An 18,914-nucleotide genomic window follows, 5' to 3' on the forward strand; every position below is an offset into this window, starting at 1 on the left:
GACCCAGGACTCATTGCAGGCAGTGACAGCTCATGAGGTGTCCTGAGGAGGCCCACATGGGGGGAAGGAGGGCCTCTCTAAGGAGGGGGCTTATTTCTAGAAGGGGAGGGCTGGGGAAAGAGGGCGCTTGGCTCTGGGGCCACCCACCCACTGCTGAGGCCTGGTGGGAAGGAGCATGGCTTGTTTGAGCAGACAGGAAACTCGTGGGGGGTGTATGGAGCGTGCAGGGAGGCAGAGACCAGATCAGTGGAAGCTGCGGAGTCAGGACCCTCCCCCAGGGTAAGAGGGCCCCCAGGGAAGCCTGGGAACAAAGCTCCCCCTCTTTTTCAGTTAACCCTGTGTTTGATCCAGCAGAGGATAGCAAGGAAGCCAGGGCCGGCGGGGCCCAACTGTCTATCTCCGGCACAGGTCAGTCCCCCACCCCCAACTCAGAGGCACAGGGAGCTCTCACCCTGGGGGCACTGAGTGATGGGCCACGGGGGAACTCGGCCAAGGGCAGGAGATTTTTGTTTGTGGCAATGACCTGAGACCCCTAGGATTGGGTCACAGGGAGTTGGTAGGGCAGTGGGGCTGGGGGCAAGATAAAGATTGCCAGCCCTGCTGGAGAATTCAGGGTCCAGGCATCATGGGACCCCATCCAGTAGGCTCTGGGGCCCAAGTCTTGCCCCTCCAAGGGCCCCCTGGCTATGCTCCAATGGGGAGGGGCAACAACACTCTGGGAAGCAGGGAAACACTCAGTGCAGGGGCTGGGAGTGTCCTGTGGCATTTGTGAGGGGGACAGGGGAGTTTTTAAGAGAATGGTCCCACCCCCCGGAGCCAACCAGAATCCAGGGAGAGAGAAGCTGGGAGCAGAGGAGGGGCACATCCTAGCACTGCTCGTCCGGGGTCCCTGCCCCGGGAGTCTCCCATAGGAGGGCATCCCCAGCGCACGCGCACAGCAAGGGCTTCCGGCCACCGTGTGCACAAGCCCATGCTGTGTTCCCAGACCTCCTCAGGCCCTTCCCTGTGCTCCGCACCCACCTGACCTGCCCCTCTGCTCCTGCAGTGGACCCCGAGGCCTTGGTGCAGGAGGAGCAGGCCAGCACGGTCTTCCAGTCGGAGCAGGGCAAGAAGACCATCGACATCTACTGGCTGTTTGACGATGGAGGTCAGTGCCCCAGGATGCTGGCTCTCCCCTGGCTGTCTCCCTTCCATGACCTCCACTCTCGGCCTCTCTCTCTGGCCGCTGATGACAAGGCCACTGGTGGGACCTCGGGGCCCAGCTAAAAGGAATGGGGCCCCTGGGCCCACCACTGGGCTCATGGGAGCCTGGCCAGGTCCCTCCTGTGGCCCTCTGTGTTCAGCTGTAAAATGAGGGACTTAAAGGAGCAGGTGAGGTCAGTGTGAGGAGGGACCTTCAGACTGGACAGGCCGTCAGGGTCACGGGCACGTGACGTAAGTGGGAGAGATGAGCTGGAGTGCAGCAAAACTGTAGGCATATTCATCACTTAGCAAAGAAAAACACGCTCTCTCGATTTTCTTGTGACTCTCAGCTTTATTGTTCCCACCTTTGATAGAGTCCTAGATACAGAGAAGATATTCTGAGCATTTACTATATGCTTGATACCAAGGGTTTGCATAGGTTAACCTAATGCAGTCCCCAGGTGAAAATGATTATTAACTCCCTTTACAAATAAGGAAACTGAGGCACAGAGTGGAGAAGTCATGTGTGGATCATACAGTGATAAATGACAGCGATCTAGATTTGCATGTGAAATCAGATCAGATCAGTCGCTCAGTCGTGTCCGACTCTTTGCAACCCCATGAATCACAGCATGCCAGGCCTCCCTGTCCATCACCAACTCCCGGAGTTCACTCAAACTCATGTCCATCAAGTCAGTGATGCCATCCAGCCATCTCATCCTCTGTCGTCCCCTCCTCCTCCTGCCCCCAATCCCTCCCAGCATCAGAGTCTTTTCCAATGAGTCAACTCTTCGCATGAGGTGGCCAAAGTACTGGAGTTTCAGCTTTAGCATCATTCCTTCCAAAGAAATCCCAGGGCTGATCTCCTTCAGAATGGACTGGGTGGATCTCCTTGCAGTCCAAGGGACTCTCAAGAGTCTTCTCCAACACCACAGTTCAAAAGCATCAATTCTTCGGCGCTCAGCCTTCTTCACAGTCCAACTCCCACATCCATACATGACCACAGGAAAAACCATAGCCTTGATTAGACGAACCTTTGTTGGCAAAGTAATGTCTCTGCTTTTGAACATGCTATCTAGGTTGGTCATAACTTTCCTTCCAAGGAGTAAGCGTCTTTTAATTTCATGGCTGCAGTCACCATCTGCAGTGATTTTGGAGCCCAGAAAAATAAAGTCTGACACTGTTTCCACTGTTTCCCCATCTATTTCCCATGAAGTGGTGGGACCGGATGCCATGATCTTCATTTAAGTCCGCCCCCCTAAATGCTGGCTCACATATTTAAAAGCCTTGTGCACAGGAATTCCCTGGTGGGCACTTCCACTTCAGGGGGCGCAGGTTGGATCCCTGATTCTGGGAAATAAGATCCTGAAAGGCCAAAATAATTTTTTTTTTAATTTTTATTTTTCGGAGAAGGCAATGGCACCCCACTCCAGCACTCTTGCCTGGAAAATCCCATGGACGGAGGAGCCTGGTGGGCTGCAGTCCATGGGGTCTCGAAGAGTCGGACACAGCTGAGCAACTTCACTTTCACTTTTCACTTCATGCATTGGAGAAGGAAATGGCAACCCACTCCAGTGTTCTTGCCTGGAGAATCCCAGGGACAGGGGAGCCTGGTGGCCTTCCGTCTGTGGGGTCACACAAAGTCAGACACGACTGAAGCAACTTAGCAGCAGCAGCAGCATTTTTATTTTTGGCTATGCTGGGTCTTTGTTGCTCTGTGGGTTTTTCTCTAGTTGTGGTGTGCAGGCTTCTCATTGTGGTGGCTTCTCTTGTTGCGGAGCACTGGCTCTAGGGTGTGCAAGCTCAGTAGTGAAGCTCCCGGGCTCTAGAGCAGTAGTTGTGGCCCACGGGCTTTATTGCTCCAAGGCCTGTGGGATCTTCCTGGAGCAGGGATCAAACCCGTGTCTCCTGCATTGGCAGGCAGATCCTTTACCACTGAGCCACCAGGGAAGCCCCCCAGATTTTTTAAAAATAAATAAAAGCATCATGCCATTCAAGTAAAGCCCAGCCCACAGAGTCCATGTCTCATCCTGGTTTCACCTGGCAAACTCATTATAGAGATGAGTACACTGAGGTCAAGAGAAGGGATGGGGTTGCTAGAGGCAGAGTGGAGCAGGACCCAGACAAGGCTGTATCCTGAGAGCATCTTTCTCGTAACTCACGGCACCCTCCTTGCCAGGCCTCACCCTCCTCATCCCCTATCTCCTCGGCCGCAAGAAGAGATGGAGCAAATGCAGGATCCGCGTGTTCGTGGGGGGCCAGATCAACAGGATGGACCAGGAGAGAAAGGCGTAAGTGGGGAGCGCCGACCATCCAGGGCTACCCCTGCCTGCCCCCACCTGCCCCTACTCCCCATTCCACCCCTTGGGGCTCTCGGGTCACAGCAGTGGTGAGAGAGTTCAGGACAGGAGCAGGTTTCTCTCCATTTCAGAAGCGGTTTTGGTTTCCTGTCCCCTTTAATAAGATACACATGTCCTAGTCCTGGCCAAGGCAGGGAGGGCTGGTAAATTTTAAATCCACAAATCTCCAGGAGATTTGCAGTGAAATGAAGGATGGAGAAGGCCCTGCCCCTCAGAAATGAGGGCAGAGCTTAGAATCCTTCAGGGCAACGTCCCCCACTCCCCACCCAACCCCCCGCACCCCCCAACTCTCAAGCTTCAGGTGCCGCCCCTGGTGAGGCCAGAGGTGACTTCAGTGGCCAGGATGAAGGGCAACAAATCCCCTGGAATCTCTTGGTGAGAAGAGACTCCATTCTCCAACTCCATGGCTGATTCTCTGTCTAAACAAGAGGAAGTCGGCCTGGTTCAAGTGCTTGGCAGGTGATGGCATCCACCAGAACTGAGTGATGTTGGTTTACTGGTTTTATTGGCCTCTTCTTTCTGGCAAGAGTTGCTGATTTGCTGATTAAATTGTGAAGCCATTTCCTTTTAAGACATATCTAAGTGAGAATGTGAGTTGACTTAAGCTGAGACGGAAGTAAACAGTCAGGTACGTACACAGGCGTGGAGGTGGCAGGAGTCAGGCAGGTGGCACACGTGGGCTAGATTCGGGCCCCTGTTGCTTTAGAGCAAGGTCAAGTGAGGTCGAAGACCGTAGGACCGAGGACTGCTGGAGGGTGTGGGCAGGCTGGGGAGGATGGGGTGGGTGGCTTGCCCCAAACTGTGCAGTTAATTAGCCAGAGAGAAAACCCTGCACAGCCTTGAGTGCCTGCTGTGATACCCCAGGGACGGGACTCCATGGCCTGTGCCACCCTAGCCCTGTGCCAGTACCTCATACATCCCCATGACCCCTGCTGCATGAGTTAAGGGTGACCAGCAACCCCATCTTATTGCCCTCATCCCCGTTGAGAGCTTCTCCACTGGAGGGCCCTTCTCAATGCGGAGGAGAACGTTGCCCAGGAAACGCAACATCTGCTTCTCTGTGCTCCTTTCCAGAAGATAAACACACCGCAAAGGCTGCTTTGCCCTCTTGGCTTCCTGTTCCAGCTCCCACTCAAAGCTGGGCTCAGGGGGTGTTGGTTCAGATCGAGGCCACGGCACTGTGGGGTCACAGGATGTCTTGCAAGCAAAGGTTGTGAAATCTCCTCTCCTCCCTGCTGACTCTGGACCAGCCCAAGTCCTCTGCCTTCCTTGTGACCCCAGGCCACCCCTGTGCTGCCCCCAGCTCTGCTTTCCTAAGTTCACTCCCAAGTTCCGGGACCAGCAATGGCAGTTCATCTCCTTTTGGTCCCCTGGCACGCTCCACCCCTGGCACCGTCCCAGGCAGCCCCTCGCTGCTCCCACCCCATCCCCTGCACCCCCATGTCTTTGCTTATTTGGACTCTCCTCCTGGGGTGCTCACTCCCCACCGGCTAGTCCTGGGGCATCACCAATGCCATGTCCTGCCAGGGATTTTGATGGAATGGGCGGGCTAGGGCCGAGGCACGAGTACCATTTAGAAGCCTCCTTGTGTGGTTCTGGTGTGAACACCCTTATCCACCCTCTTCAGTCTATAACAGTCTTACCCACTGTTCACCATCCAGCCAGATTGCCGCCTCATCTGTGAAGCCTCCCCTGACTGCTTCAAGCCACAGTTGCCGTTTCCTCCTTGTGGATGCAAAGTCAGGGCTATCTGGCTTGCCACTCCTGGTTCTATACTCAGCTCATATGTGTTACCTGCTCCCTCAGCCACCCTGAGGAATTTCCTGACGTTCACCTCCCATTCCTTACACCCTCGTTTCTCAAAGTGTGGCCAGTGAACCAGCAGTCCCACATCACCTGGGAGCTTCTTAGAAATGCATAATCCAAGGCTTCCCTGGTGGTTCAGTGGTTAGGAATCCACTTGCCAATGCAGGGGCCACAGGTTCGATCCCTGGTCCAGAAAGATCCCACATGCAGCAACAAAGACCCAGCTCAGCCAAAAGTAAATAAATAAATCTTAAAGATTAAAAAAAAAGGAAATGCAGAATCCCAGGTCCCAACCAAGGCCAGCTGGATCAGAACCTGCGTCGTAACAAGCTCCCCAGCAGGTGCGCAGACATTAGAGTGTGAGGCTCTCTAGCCCAGAGACAGCCACCCGAGACTTAGGACAGTTCCTTTCTCCTGTCACTCGTCATCATCTGACCTGCTTTATCAATATTCACGTATTGTCTGCCTCCCTCGCGGGTTAGAATGTGAAATCCCCGAGGGCAGAGTTTGTTTCGTTCGCTGCTATATCTTCACTAGTGGCTCACATGGTAAAGCATCTGCCTGCAGTGCAGGAGAACCAGGTTCAATCCCTGGGTTGGGAAGATACCCTAAAGAAGGAAATGGCAGCCCACTCCAGTATGCTTGCTGGGGGAATCCCATGGAGCCTGGTGGGCTACAATCCATGGGGTCACAAAGAGTCAAACACAACTGAGCAACTAACATACATGTCCTCCACAGCTGCTCAATGAAAACTCACTGAAGGAATGAATGCATTAAAAAAAAAAATCTCTGTCTTCCAGGATCATTTCTCTGCTGAGCAAGTTCCGGTTGGGATTCCACGAAGTTCACGTCCTTCCCGACATCAACCAGAAGCCACGTGCGGAGCAGTGAGTTTTCTGTGTTGGGGGTTCCAGGGAGAAGGGTTGGCCCTTTCTCTTTGGTGAACCAAGGGCAACCTGGTTCACCTGCCCCCGCCTACACTGGGCTCATGGAAAGAAAGAGTTTGCAGCTGTTAATTTTTGTTTTTTCCCCTTGCCCCGTGGTCCTTTGCATATCAGACCTGTGGTCTTTGCCAGAAACATACCTGGGCTGAAGGTCAATGAAAGTTCCCATTCCTGCTTTTCACAGACCCAGTGTTTTTGAAGCTCTTCATGGCCGTTCTGCTCCTAGAGCAGAGCTGGTGTTTCATCTGCCAGGGGCCTCCCACCCACCCCACACACCCAGGGCTGAGAAAGTCTCCAGCTTCACACCTCTCGAGCTCAGGCTGCTGGCTACTCACGAAAGGCTGATTTATCTACTCTGATTTTCTAAATTTTCTCCAACCCCTGTATCGTTTTCATAAAGGACTGGTTCTCAAACATCAGCATCACCTGAAGGGTTTGTGAACACACAACTTGGGGGCCCAGCCCCAAGATTCTGAGTCACTAGGTCTGGGATGAGGCCTGAAAATGTGCACTTCTAACAAGCTCTCCTGTGCTGATGCAGGCACCTCACTTTGAGAACCACAGTCTCAGGCGATCCATGTAACATGCTTAACAGGGCGCCCTGCCCAGAGTCAATGATCAGTCAAGGCTGGATTTGCGGCTTCTGCCCGCTTGTAGCCTCTGAGCTCTTTCTGTATCTCCGCCTTTCCCTATAGTCCTAACTCTGCTACAGACTGCTTCCTTCCTTCTCCGGACATTGCTTAAATTAAGTGTCTGAAAAAGGGACTGTGACCAGCCCAGCTCATTGCTTCCTGCCAAGCCGAGGTAAAGGTCACCGGAAGGTCTATTTCTTGACCACCTTTAGTCCAGTTGGCCATGGCCAGGAGTGGCAGGATCATATGCCCCGAAATACACCGCTGGAAGGATGCTCCTTCTGCAGAGGCCACGGCAAAGGCACATCTCCTCCATGGGGCTGAGGGGCACTGGAGCAAACAGAACGGAAGTTCCCTAGGCCCTGAGGCAGAAGCGTGGCAGCTGCAGCCCCTGATGTTATATTAACTCACTGGCACCTGGGGAGTGGAAGATGTCGAATGGTCTGGGCAACCGCTCCCCTGCTCACCCATGCGATGGCAAGTGGGCAGACTTGAAGCAAACTCCTGTGTGAATTTGTAGCAGGGCTCAATTGTGGGGCCAGAAGGAATAAGTTACTTTCCTAATGATTCAGTTGCACATTCTTAAAAGAAGACATTTACGATAGGATTGCCTAATGTAAATCTGTCCAAGTGAGGTTTTCCAGGACTCTGTCTTCTCAGTAAAGTAAGGTCTGTCCTGACCTCTTTAGCCCTTGTTTACTTGGAGAAGGAAGGACATCAAGAAGAAAAGAAAGGGGACTTCCCTAGTGGGCCAGTGGCTAAGACTCCGAGCTCTCAGTGCAGGGGGTCTGGGATCAATCCCTGGTCAGGGCACTAGATCCCACATGCTGCAATTAAGAGCCCCCAGGCCATAACTAAAAATCCCTCATGCTGCCACTAAGACCCAGTGTTGCCAAATAAATAAATATTTTTTTGAAGGAAGGAACTAGTTAACAGTGATGGATATCCTGACTCCCCCATTCTCTCAGGGCTGTGCTTGAGTGGCAGGGGCAGAGGTGAGTAAATTGCAGCCCTGCCCTGCGTGGTTTACCTTGGCTGAGGTACAGGGAGGATGTCAAGAGGCATCAGAATGGTGCAGAGATGGACGCGAATGCAAAGGAGAACAGGGCCATCTCTGCTAGTGGAGAGCATAGTCTTGAGAAAGGCCGCGAACAGAGATGGGAGGGGGAGACCTTCCCCCGTAGAGAGGATGGTGGGAGCCACATGCAGAACCCCCCAGCCCATCTTGTCTTTAAACCCCATCCTTGCTCTTGCATCTGCCTTCACCTCCTGGACCATTTCTCTCCTCCCTTGCACAGCCAACCTTCTCCAAAGTGATGCTACCCTCTTTGTGGCTGCTTCCTCCCACCCTTCCCTCATTCTCCAGCTCACTCCAGTCTGGCTGCCCTCCTGCAGCTCCGCTGAAATCCCTCTCTCCAGCCTGGGCTGTAACCTCTGCACCACCAGATCTGCAGAGCCCGTGGCTGTCCTCCTCGTTCTCTGCCTCACAGCTGCATTTGACACAGTGGTCCTTCTTGAAACAGCCCCTTTGGATCCAAGATGCTGCCTTCTCCTGGATCCCTCCCAGTTCAGGGATCCTTCTTTCAGCTTCCTTTGCTGGTGCTGCCTCCTTTCCCTGACTTACGTGATGGCATCCCATTCACGCCTGCACTCACCTTGCTCCATCCACACAGGCTTCTCTGTTGCTCCTCAAGCAGCCCAAGTACACTTCTGCCTCGGGGCCTTTGCACCTTCCATTCTGTTTGCTCCAACACCCCCTGCCTTGTGCATAGCTAGCTTCAGAAGGACAGGCATCCTTGGGTCCAGAGAGGACTTTCTGCCCAATTATTTCCCATCCCAGGACTCAGCGTATGCTTTCATAAGACTTCTGATCTATATCGACCTGCTTATTTGTCACCCAGCAGACCATGAGCTCTGTGCGGCCTGGGGATGTTGTCTGGTTTGTTCACTGCTGTATAGCACAGAGCAGTGCTCGGTAAACACCCTAGGGTGGGAGTGGTCAGGGGGTGGAGATGGATCCCAGTCAGGCTTCACGGACCACTTGTGGAAGTCCTGTTCAAAGTCAGATGCAGCTGTCAGGACTGAATTCAACACAGATGCTGCTTGATGTAAACAGCAGCATCAGAAAGGGTTTCAGCCTGAAATGTATGTCCCCACGGCCCCCACCTCCATCTCCCTCTGAGGACCCCGTGCCCCTGGACATGGGCACCTCGCCCGGTCTCACTGGCTCTCTCTGCCTCCAGCATCAAGCGCTTTGAGGACATGATTGCACCCTTCCGCCTGAATGACGGCTTCAAGGACGAGGCCACGGTCACTGAGATGAGGCGGGACTGTCCCTGGAAGATCTCGGATGAGGAGATTAACAAGAATAGAATCAAGGTGCAGGAGAAAGAAGGGTCTTGCTGGGGTGGGGGTGGGGGTGCTCCTGACCCAGGTGCTCCCCTGGGTCAGGGCCTGTGCCCCCATCTGTCCTGGGCTTCCTGAACCCCTTCCCCTGACCCTCAACTCTAGTCTCCCTGCACCAAGCCTCTGAGGTGTCCTCAAGCCACACACGCTCAGGCTGACGAGTGACCCAGGGGTTGATCTCAGAACCATCCTTGGTGTGGGAGCCTGGTGCCTCGGTCCATTTTGAGTCTCCCTGGCCATGGCAATGGACTGCCTGGGGTCCTTCTCCCTCTCTTCCCCTGTTCTTCCATGCCTGCAGGAAGGAATTCATAAGGCAGATGGTGAAGGTCAAGGTAGAGCTTGTCCTTTGTGGGCCCACAAAGCTGCCTGAGCTTCTCCCCTTAGCTATGGACCCCACGCCCTTCCCAGGCAGCATCTTCAGGACTCTGCTCAGGCCTGAAGGAGAGTGGGGGCTGCCATGCCCATTTTAAGGTGGGGAGTGCAGTTCTGCTCCCTGTGAGTTCCATGGTGGTAGTTCTGAGGACTCAGGGGACATTTGCTGATTTCTGGGGACAGTTTTGGCTGTCACCTGCCAGCAGGAATGGCCACTGTCACTTAGCGAGTAGCGGCCTGGGATGCTGCTAAACATCCTGCAACCCACAACACAGAGTGATTCCACCCAAATGCTGCCCGTGTGAGATCTGGGTAAACTCACTTGCCCTCAGTTTTCCTTTCTCTCCAATGGGGTATCCATCCACAATCAGACCCTGAGTGTCCACCACTTCCGAACAATTCAGAGACAAGCCTTGGAGAGGAGGAGGGAGTCCGCACTCAGCTCAGCCCCACCTGAGCTTTGGGGAGTTCCCTGACCCGGCCCCTGAGCCTTCCAGAGTCACCCAGTCCTGAGAAAAGGCTGAGTAATGTGTCGTGTCCACAGAAGGCTCCTGCCTACTCTGCCACAGAGGAGATGGAGCCATCGCCATTGCTGAGTGCACCTTAGCAAGTGCTTCCCCTGGAGCTTTTGCGTGCATCGTCTCACTCAGGCTTCCCCAGACTCCCCGGGGAGGGCGCTGTTGCACCCATTTCACAGCTGAGGACACTGAAGCTCAGGGAGGCAAGGTGCCTGCTCAATGTCGGAAACTCTTAGAGCTGAGATGTGAACCCAGCCCTCCCCACCCCACGGGAGGTGCTCTTTCCCACCACAATCCCACAATAATAAGGTCAGGAAGAAAACACCCTGGTGCTCCTCCAGGAGGTAAGCTTGGCACTCATTCACCTTCTCGGAGGTGGGAGAATCTATCATAATTTAGAGGGGGACAATTCACACACCCAGTTTGAGATGTTCAAGGATGTGGACTTGGGCTTGGCGGGGATTGCTCAGAGGACGTGGGAAATGACCACATGGCTTTTCCTTGCCCAGTCTCTGCGGCAGGTGAGGCTGAACGAGATTCTGCTGGATTATTCCCGAGATGCCGCTCTGGTTGTCATGTAAGTAGTGACCTGTGTGCTGGAGAAGCCTGATGCCCAGGCCAGAGTGTCAGCTTTAGAGGGCCGGTCACTGGCTGAGGACCCGAGCCTTCCTCTGTGAGGATGAAGGGCCCCAGGCCCATAGAAACACAATCTGGGTGGCTTCTTACTCCTTGACCGGGCCTGCATCCACCCCATGCCCCACGCCCCACGCCCCACGCCTGCGCACCAGCTGGCCGAGGTCTTGGGTCCCTGTGTCCCAGACTCACCAACTCCCCCCACCCCTGCTTTCCCCTGTCCATTGCTTTTTCCTGCCAAACTCAGTTTGGCAAAGGGGACCCAGTTTGTTCTGGAAGAAAATCGATTCCCAGTTGTTTGGCCAGCTCTCTTTGGTCACCAGCCACCCCCAGTTGATATTGGTGCCAGGTCTGGGCAGTGGAATCAGAACCTTGCCCTAGCTGGGGCTGTTCCAGCCTCTCTTGCTGCTGGGCCTGTCTGGTTAGGAGCTGCCTGGCTGGCCGTTGACCCAGGCTGAGTAAGTGGAAGAAGAGGGGAAGGTGACAATGGCGTGGAGAGTCTCATGGAGGCCAAGAGGCAGAACACGGTCAGCCAGGCCCCCAGCCCCCTCTCCCAGGGTCAGCCAGGCCCCCAGCCCCCTCTCCCAGGAACAGGCCGGCTCAGAGGGAATGCAGCCCTCTGCCCAGAGGAGCCCCTGACATTTCCTGGGGCGAGCCACCGCAGACTCCACAGGACAGCGGGAAAGCTGCTGAACCTGTTTGTTCACACCCCGAGACCAGGATGGAGCACACAATTTGTGGGACTGTGCGCAGTGAGAATGTGGGGCCCTTTGTTCAAAGGCGATTAAGAACGTCAGGATGATAACAGCAGAGCGTGAAACCCAGCCTGGGACCCGTCTCGGTGGCGGGCTTCATGACCGCACGGGTGGCTGCCCGTGAAGCTGGCTCTGCCGGAGCCATTCTTTCTGGGGCTCATGGGGGAGATAATCTTTTCTACAAAGAAAGTGCTCCATGTTTCCTTTGGTGTGGGGACCGTGGTGTAAGGGAAGCAAGTTGATCTCCAAGCCGCTGGCCAACATTTTGCAGAGAATGTTTCTAGGGCCAGGTTAGCCTGGTTGTGGGCCGGGTCAGCGGGTAAGACAGTGAGAGCAGCTTCCTCCCGGGATGGCTCCCCGACTTTCCCTGGGTGTGGTACTTGGGATGTGCCATCTGGGGCATGGGTGTGCCAAAGCACCTCTTGCTGAGTGCCACCTCTCTTCAGAGAAGCAGATTTGCATTTTGTCTCTGCCATTAGCCCACTGTGTGGCCTTGGGCCAGTAGCTCTCCTTCTCTGAGCCTCAGCTTCCCTGATTATACATTTTTTTTGAATGTTTATTTTTGGGGCTGCGTCGGGTCTCACTTGCAGCACCCAGGTTCTCCATCGTGGCGTGCGGGCTTCTCTCTAGTTGTGGTGCACGGGCTCTAGAGTGCGTGGGCTCTGTAGTTTCTCTTCTAGTTAAGAACCCCAGACTTGTAGTCGTGGCTCTTGGGCTTAGTTGCCCAGAGACATGTGGGCTCTTAGTTCCCTGACCAGGGATAGAACCCATGTCCTCTGCACTGCAGGGCGGATTCTTAACCCCTAGACCATCAAGGAAGTCCCTCCCTGATTATAGAGAAGAGTTAAATATTATTTCCAAGATTCTCTTTCACTCTAACATGCTATGACCCTAAATTTGCCACTAAAATGAGTCAGTCTCAAGCCATAAGAGGAGGAATTTCATCTGGGGAGGGACCACCTGCTGTCACCTCTCCCCTCCCACTCCCCCACCTTCTGGATCTCACAGGGGAAACCCATCCCCACCCACCAGCCTTTCTGGGATTATCTGATACAAATAAACAGGAGAGGAGAGACCGGCACACAGGTGCACCCCAGGGCGTCTGCCACAGTTGCCTGAAAGGGCCCTGGCTGTCGAGCCAGCACCACGGGGAGCAGCTGCTCTGCTCCTCCAACCCGGAGACATGCCTTTAAAAGTTCACCCTGAGGGTCCCCTGCCTCAACCATTGAGGGGGCGAGGAGGTGTGGAAAATAGCAAATTCCTCAATTCCTTCTAGATCAGGGTCTGGGGTTGAGCCCAGGAGCCCACATTTCCCAGAAATCCCAAGAATGAGAAAATCCTCCCAAGCCTCCAGGAAATGACAAAAATCACATTTCCTAGCACATCAGAGAGCACACATGTTTTCTAGAGCAGCTTTGAGGCAGAACTGGCTTGTTTGCTATCTACTAATCAGTGGTTTATCTGATTAACTGTCCTTGTTTGAGCTCAGCTTAAACTGCACACTAATAAACCAGCCTTGTAAGTAGCCCAACAACCTTGACCACACTAAGCACATATTTCTGGCCTAACTTTTGGGTCTAGACCCCTCTTTTTTCTTATAAACACTCCCTCCTCAAAGCTAAATGCGTGTGTGCTAAGTTGCTTCAGTTGTGTCCGACTCTTTGCAACCCTATGAACTGTAGCCCACTGGCTCCTCTGTCCATGGAATGTTCCAGGCAAAAATACTGGAGCGGGTTGCCATTTCCTACTCCAGGGGATCTTCCTGACCCAGGGATCAAACCCGTGTTTCCTGTGTCTCCTGTTTGGCAGGCAAGTTCTTTACCACTAGTGCCGCCTGGAAGTCACCAAAGACAAATCGTAATAGTCGGAATAATAGTAATCAAATTGCATTTTATTGATTGAGCCTCTGGCATTGGGGTTTATTAATAAAAAAAATTTTTTTTTCATTTATTTTTTGGCTATACCGAGCAGCATGTGAAATCTTAGTTGACCACCAAGGATTCAATCTGTGCCCCTTGCATTGGGAGCATGGAGTCTTAACCACTGGACCACAAGGGAAGTCCTAACTTTTTAAAAAATTTATTTTATTAAAGTATAGTTGATTTATAATGCTATGTTAATTTCTGGTGTATAACAAAGTGATTCAGTTATACATACATATATACATTCTTTTTCACATTCTTTTTCATTATGGTTTATTTGAGGCTACTGAATATAGTTCCCTGTGCTACAGAGTAAGGCCTTGTTGTTTATCCACCCTACACATAATGGTCTGCATCTGCTAATCCCAAACTCCTAAATCCACTGGGCCTTATTACTTTTCAGAACTCTATGGAGTGACTCTGTTTTACCCCCATCCCCACCGCAGCACACACCCTTAGGAGACGAGGAAACTGAGTCTCAGAGAGATTCAGAATCTTCCAGGTGGTGACTAGGGTTTGAAGTCCGAGACGCTGGTTCTGAAGCTCGGTTATCTTTCTGCATCTAGGTTAGATCCAAGGCTGCCTTTCCTTGTGCCTAAGCGATGCAGTTCTGAGCAAAAAGCTCCTTTGTTCTGGAGCAGCTTGATTTCAAAAGATTAGTAGCTTACACCACACACATCCTGTGGGCAGAAACAGAGCGTGTCATTTGCTGGCACTGGGGGAGAGTGCCAAGGGAGTCTGTCCTTTGGACAGGCAGACAGATGGACAGGCTCTGCTCTGAGAGGGAACTTCATGTTGGGGCTTGAAAAGCCACAGCAGGAGTGATGGAGGTCCCCTGCCCTGGATAGTGCAGTTACTAGGCCCCCAAGCCTTTGACATTTCTAATTGCAGTCCCTGAAAAGGATGTATAATACCAGTAGTTCAGTTCAGTCGCTCAGTCGTGTCCGACTCTTTGTGACCCCATGGACTGCAGCACGCCAGGCCTCCCTGTCCATCACCAACTCCTGGAGTCTACTTAAACTCATGTCCATCGAGTCAGTGATGCCATCCAGCCATCTCATCCTCTGTCGTCCCCTTCTCCTCCCACCTTCAATCTTTCCCAGCATCAGGGTCTTTTCCGATGAGTAGTTACCAGTGGGCATTTCCAGCCTTTAGTGGAACTGTCAAATCAGGAAAGTTTGGTTTCAATATTCCCACTTCCTTTTTCCTGGGAAAGGCACCAGAAAAACACAAACTCAGTCTATTAACTAAGGTGACACTGGCTTCATGGAATGTCCTTGTTCCCATGGTGTTCCCCGATCCTGGGGGCCTTGCTTTATAAAGGAGGATACTGTTTGTCCCAAGAGAGGCTTTGAGAAGGGAATTTTAAAAAAAGGGACAGCTGTCTGGGGACGTTGATTCTCAGCAGAGGAGGGGTTGCAGTGAGCTGGGATCGTGGGGATGGAAAGATCCCAAGACCCTGGGTCATGTCCCAGCTCTGCCACTCACCGGCTGGGTCATCTCGAGCTGGTAAATAGTAGTAAGTGTTGACAATACTGCTGACGTCATGGAGTGCTCACTCTATGCCAGTGTTTCTGTGCAGTACCCTTTGTGACCTGGGGCTTCTTTGGAACTCATAAGCCTATGACAGAATCATGTGTGTTCACTTTGGGGAAACAAAAACTGAGGCTTAGGGTCGGTGAGCCTTTTGTCACAGCCACATGGCTGAGGAAGCGGCAAGCCACGACTCTAGCAGCTTCTCTGACCCAGAGCCAGCCTCTGAAGCCCAGCATTGCACAGCATCCTCCTGTCTGGCCGGTTCCCTCAGCTTTTCCCCCGGGTAGTTTTGAGGTTCAGATGAAACAGTACCTGTGGGTGTACTTTGGGAAAACAAACAAGGTTCGGGCCCATGTAACATGCTGGTGCCCCAGCTTTGTGCACCGCCAGCGGGGTCGGTGTGATGCCGCCTTCCCGCGAGAGCCGCAAGCAGGGCGGTGGCAGTCATCACCAGGTGTCTTTGGAATCTCAAGATGGTGGAAAAGTCTCTTCCTGAAATAGCCATGAAAATGTGGCTGAAGAGCCTTCCCAGGGTATGTGGTTATTTGCTCAGCATAGCAGTTCAGACAAGACAGTTCAGGGAGACGGCAGAGTCCTGCTCCCAAGGCCCTACATATGTGGCAGCAGCCAGGACTAGGCCACTCAGCTGAAACGCATGAACATATCACCTTGCTGTGGCCTCAGGCAGGGGTGTGGCTGGAGAGGCGAGGCGGGCGTAATCCGAGTGGCTGCAGGAGTGGGATCCGTGAGCCTCACCGTGAGCCTCAGACTGTTCTCCATACAGGTGAATAAGACATGCCCATGCGTGAACAAACATTCTGGCGGGGGGAGACAGACAACAAATAAATGAAAAGAGGATTTGCGAGTGTGAAGTGTTACAAAGATAATGAAACAGGGTGACATGATAAAGAGGGGGAGATGGGATTGAAGAGGGTGATCCTAGAAGGAGGTGCACTTGGGCCAAGACCCGAGGAAGCCAAGCTGAAGAGCTGGGAGCTGGCTCTGCCATCTGGGTGGAAAGAATGTCATGTGCCAAGGCCCCGGGGCAGGAACAAGCTGGCCGTTTATTTCAGGAGTGGAAAGGAAGCCTCTGTGGCTGTGTGGGTGTGAGGGAGCCTGAGGGCAGTGGGAGGGGAGGTTGTGGAGGCTGGTGGGGCCAGGATCACAGGGGCCTCACAAGCCATGGCTTTGTTTAGAAATGCTTTGTGGGTGAAGTTACATTTCAAGTCACGCTTTCAAGAAGAGCCACAGGTCATTCTTAGGGTGGCTGGGAAGAAGGAGCACTGAAGGGGCCAACAAACAGAGATGCTGTTCAGGAAGCAGACCGGGAGCTGGGCCTCATGGGGAAGGCCCCTGGTTAATTTCCCATCTGCTGCTTCTTCCTGCCCCACAGCACCCTGCCCATAGGGAGGAAGGGGAAGTGCCCGAGCTCACTCTACATGGCCTGGCTGGAGACGCTGTCCCAGGACCTCAGACCTCCAGTCATCCTGATCCGAGGAAACCAGGAGAACGTGCTCACCTTTTACTGCCAGTAACTTCGGGCTTGGCTGCACCTGCCCAAAGCCTGAGCACAGGGGACGCCTACCTGTCCACGGGCACAGAAGGCATACCCTGTCACATGTAGTATCTGTTGATCTGATGGAAGAAGTTGGTAGATTTTCAAACATCGGCTGGACCCCACTCCCATTGGACTTGTGCTCTGGGTTTTGTTTTTATGGGCTAAAGAAGTAGCAGATAGAGTTGTCTGCTCTATCTGGCGGGTCCATATCCCTTTTAAGTTTTCTTTTGCTCTTGATTACAACAAATTAAGATTTCAGTCTTTGATTTGTGTACAAATTTGAGTCAGACTTCTGGATGTGTATCTTGGCGGTTTCTACAGACCTTTCCTGGGAGCACCCCCTAAACATGCCTCCCCCTACCAATGTCAGGTGAGTGGGCACCCCACATGTGCCTGCAGCCCTTGCAGGAGGAAAACAGGGCCCCTTGAGCCTCCATAATAATGCAAATTTATTTAACTGCTTCTCACTTCCTTCACTTTCAATAATGTGTCTAAAGTGTTTTGGTTGGTTCTTTGGTAAACTGAGACTTTCAAACTTTTCTAGATGGCAACCCACAGTAAGAAATCTATTTGACATTGAAACTTGGAACATGTACAGTGAAACAAAAGTGTCACAAAACAATCTTTATCCTTTGCTGAGAAAGACAGAGCTCCTGGCCAAGCACTTGAAGGAGGGAGAGGGGACTGCCTTTGAGCCATTCAGTGGACCGGGACCAACTCCCACTCCAGATTAGGCAAAGCCTTTCTAGAGCCACATGGAAAACCACTTCCTGGCAAATGGTTGCTCCCTCTTCTGACCTCAAGGAGACTCTGATCCAAGAACAGAGAATGCTTTGACTTTGGGAACTTAAATAAAACACTTCACCATGTTGGAATCTAAATTTTGAACAATGATAATAGCTTTGTTTAAAAAAAAAAAAGTCTTGAGTTAACAGTGAGGTCAAAAACAATGAAATGAATAAAAAATACATTTACTCAGTCAACAGAATTTATTTGTTTTGGAACAGGCTGTTTCTCAACTCTGCTGAGTGTTTTGGAAAAATTAACTGTATTGTTTTTTCGACCCTGGATTAAACTTTTCTCTGTGCTTCCACTGGTCCCGTAGGTTGCAGTGCCGGATTTCCACATGGACGTTTACAGGGGTCACTTACTTTTCCCTTTGCTTCTCTTACATGTGCTTGAAGATGCACAGAGAGCCTGTCTTCTTTAATCTTTTAAAAAGTCTCCCAGGAATTTCAATCTTGCTTCAAACCAACGGGCGGAGAGATTGAGTGGAAAGAGCCAGAGCGTGGCCACCAAGGAACCTGGACTTGAGTTTCTGTCTTTCCCCCAAAACTGGCTGTGACCTCAGATATGGCCCCTTACCCTCTCTGAGCCGCAGTCTGTGAAATGAGAGAATGGGACTGAGGCAGCTGTCACCAGCCAGCTGCTGACTGGTCTGGCCCACGTGTTTTTGTTTTTTTTAAATTACGTGTGTATTTCTTTTGGCTGTGCAGGGTCTTCGTTGCTGCGCCGGCTTTCTCTGCTTGTGGTGCGCGGGGGCTACTCTTCGCTGCAGTGCTCGGGCTTCTCTTTGTGGTGGCTCCTCTTGCTGTGGCTCGAGGGCTCTAGAGCAAGGGCTCAGTAGTTGTGGCACATGGGCTTAGTTGCTCCAAGGCATGTGCAATCTTCCCGGATCAGGGATGGAACCTGTGTCTCCTGCACTGGCAGGCGGATTCTTAGCCACCGTACCATCAGGGAAGTCCCCAGTGTGGTTGATTAGTGTTATGGAAGTGAGGGGCACCAGATGGGGTGGAGAACACATTCCTCAGTACCCCCACCCCCACTGTGGCACACCACTTCCGGCCCTACTGTATGCTCAGAGGCTGTGAAGACACCCCCCGCCCCCCACCACCGAATCATCGCTGGGCATGTGAAGCACTGAGAGATGAAGAGACTTTGGTCCGCTGTGTGTGTGTCTGCATCTGGATGATAAGGTGCTCCACGTCAGTGAGGAGTCCAGCCTGGCACTGTGCCCGGGAAACCACAGAGAGGGGGTCATCAGAGCTGGAGCCCAACGCTGCCAGCAGCCACCCTGCCACCGCAGAAGGGACTCCTCACTTATCTCCCCCAGGATCCACTGCTCAGATAGCTCCTGACTTCCCCCCTGGCATTTCAGCCTCCAGATTTCATGTCCTCTTTCAGTTCCTGCCCAGACTTGTGGCTCTGATGTAAGATAGGCTCTCTGAGCTCCCCTCTCAGGCAGAGAGCTGTGGGTCTCACGAGAACATGGAAAGCCCCGTCTGGACTG

At 52.8% G+C, this 18,914-nt stretch overlaps 1 protein-coding gene across 5 annotated transcripts in view; it reads left to right on the plus strand.

Annotated features, from left to right (window-relative positions):
* The window catches only part of SLC12A3 (solute carrier family 12 member 3), a 40,765-nt gene extending 22,652 nt beyond the window's left edge, over nucleotides 1–18,113 (plus strand). For 3 of the 5 annotated variants that reach the window (XM_006059076.4, XM_044931888.2, XM_006059077.4), the window contains 7 exons: nucleotides 331–408; nucleotides 1,046–1,147; nucleotides 3,362–3,473; nucleotides 6,149–6,235; nucleotides 9,168–9,303; nucleotides 10,730–10,797; nucleotides 16,460–18,113. In XM_006059076.4, coding sequence (XP_006059138.1) covers nucleotides 331–408; nucleotides 1,046–1,147; nucleotides 3,362–3,473; nucleotides 6,149–6,235; nucleotides 9,168–9,303; nucleotides 10,730–10,797; nucleotides 16,460–16,601 — 725 coding nt within the window. In that variant the 3' untranslated portion in view covers nucleotides 16,602–18,113. The remainder of the gene's footprint in view (nucleotides 1–330; nucleotides 409–1,045; nucleotides 1,148–3,361; nucleotides 3,474–6,148; nucleotides 6,236–9,167; nucleotides 9,304–10,729; nucleotides 10,798–16,459) is intronic. The other 2 variants (XM_044931886.2, XM_044931887.2) reach the window with 2 other exon arrangements.
* Nucleotides 18,114–18,914: the final 801 nt, after the last annotated feature.

The sequence above is a fragment of the Bubalus bubalis genome, chromosome 18, assembly GCF_019923935.1.
Source record: "Bubalus bubalis isolate 160015118507 breed Murrah chromosome 18, NDDB_SH_1, whole genome shotgun sequence".
Lineage (NCBI taxonomy): Eukaryota > Metazoa > Chordata > Mammalia > Artiodactyla > Bovidae > Bubalus > Bubalus bubalis.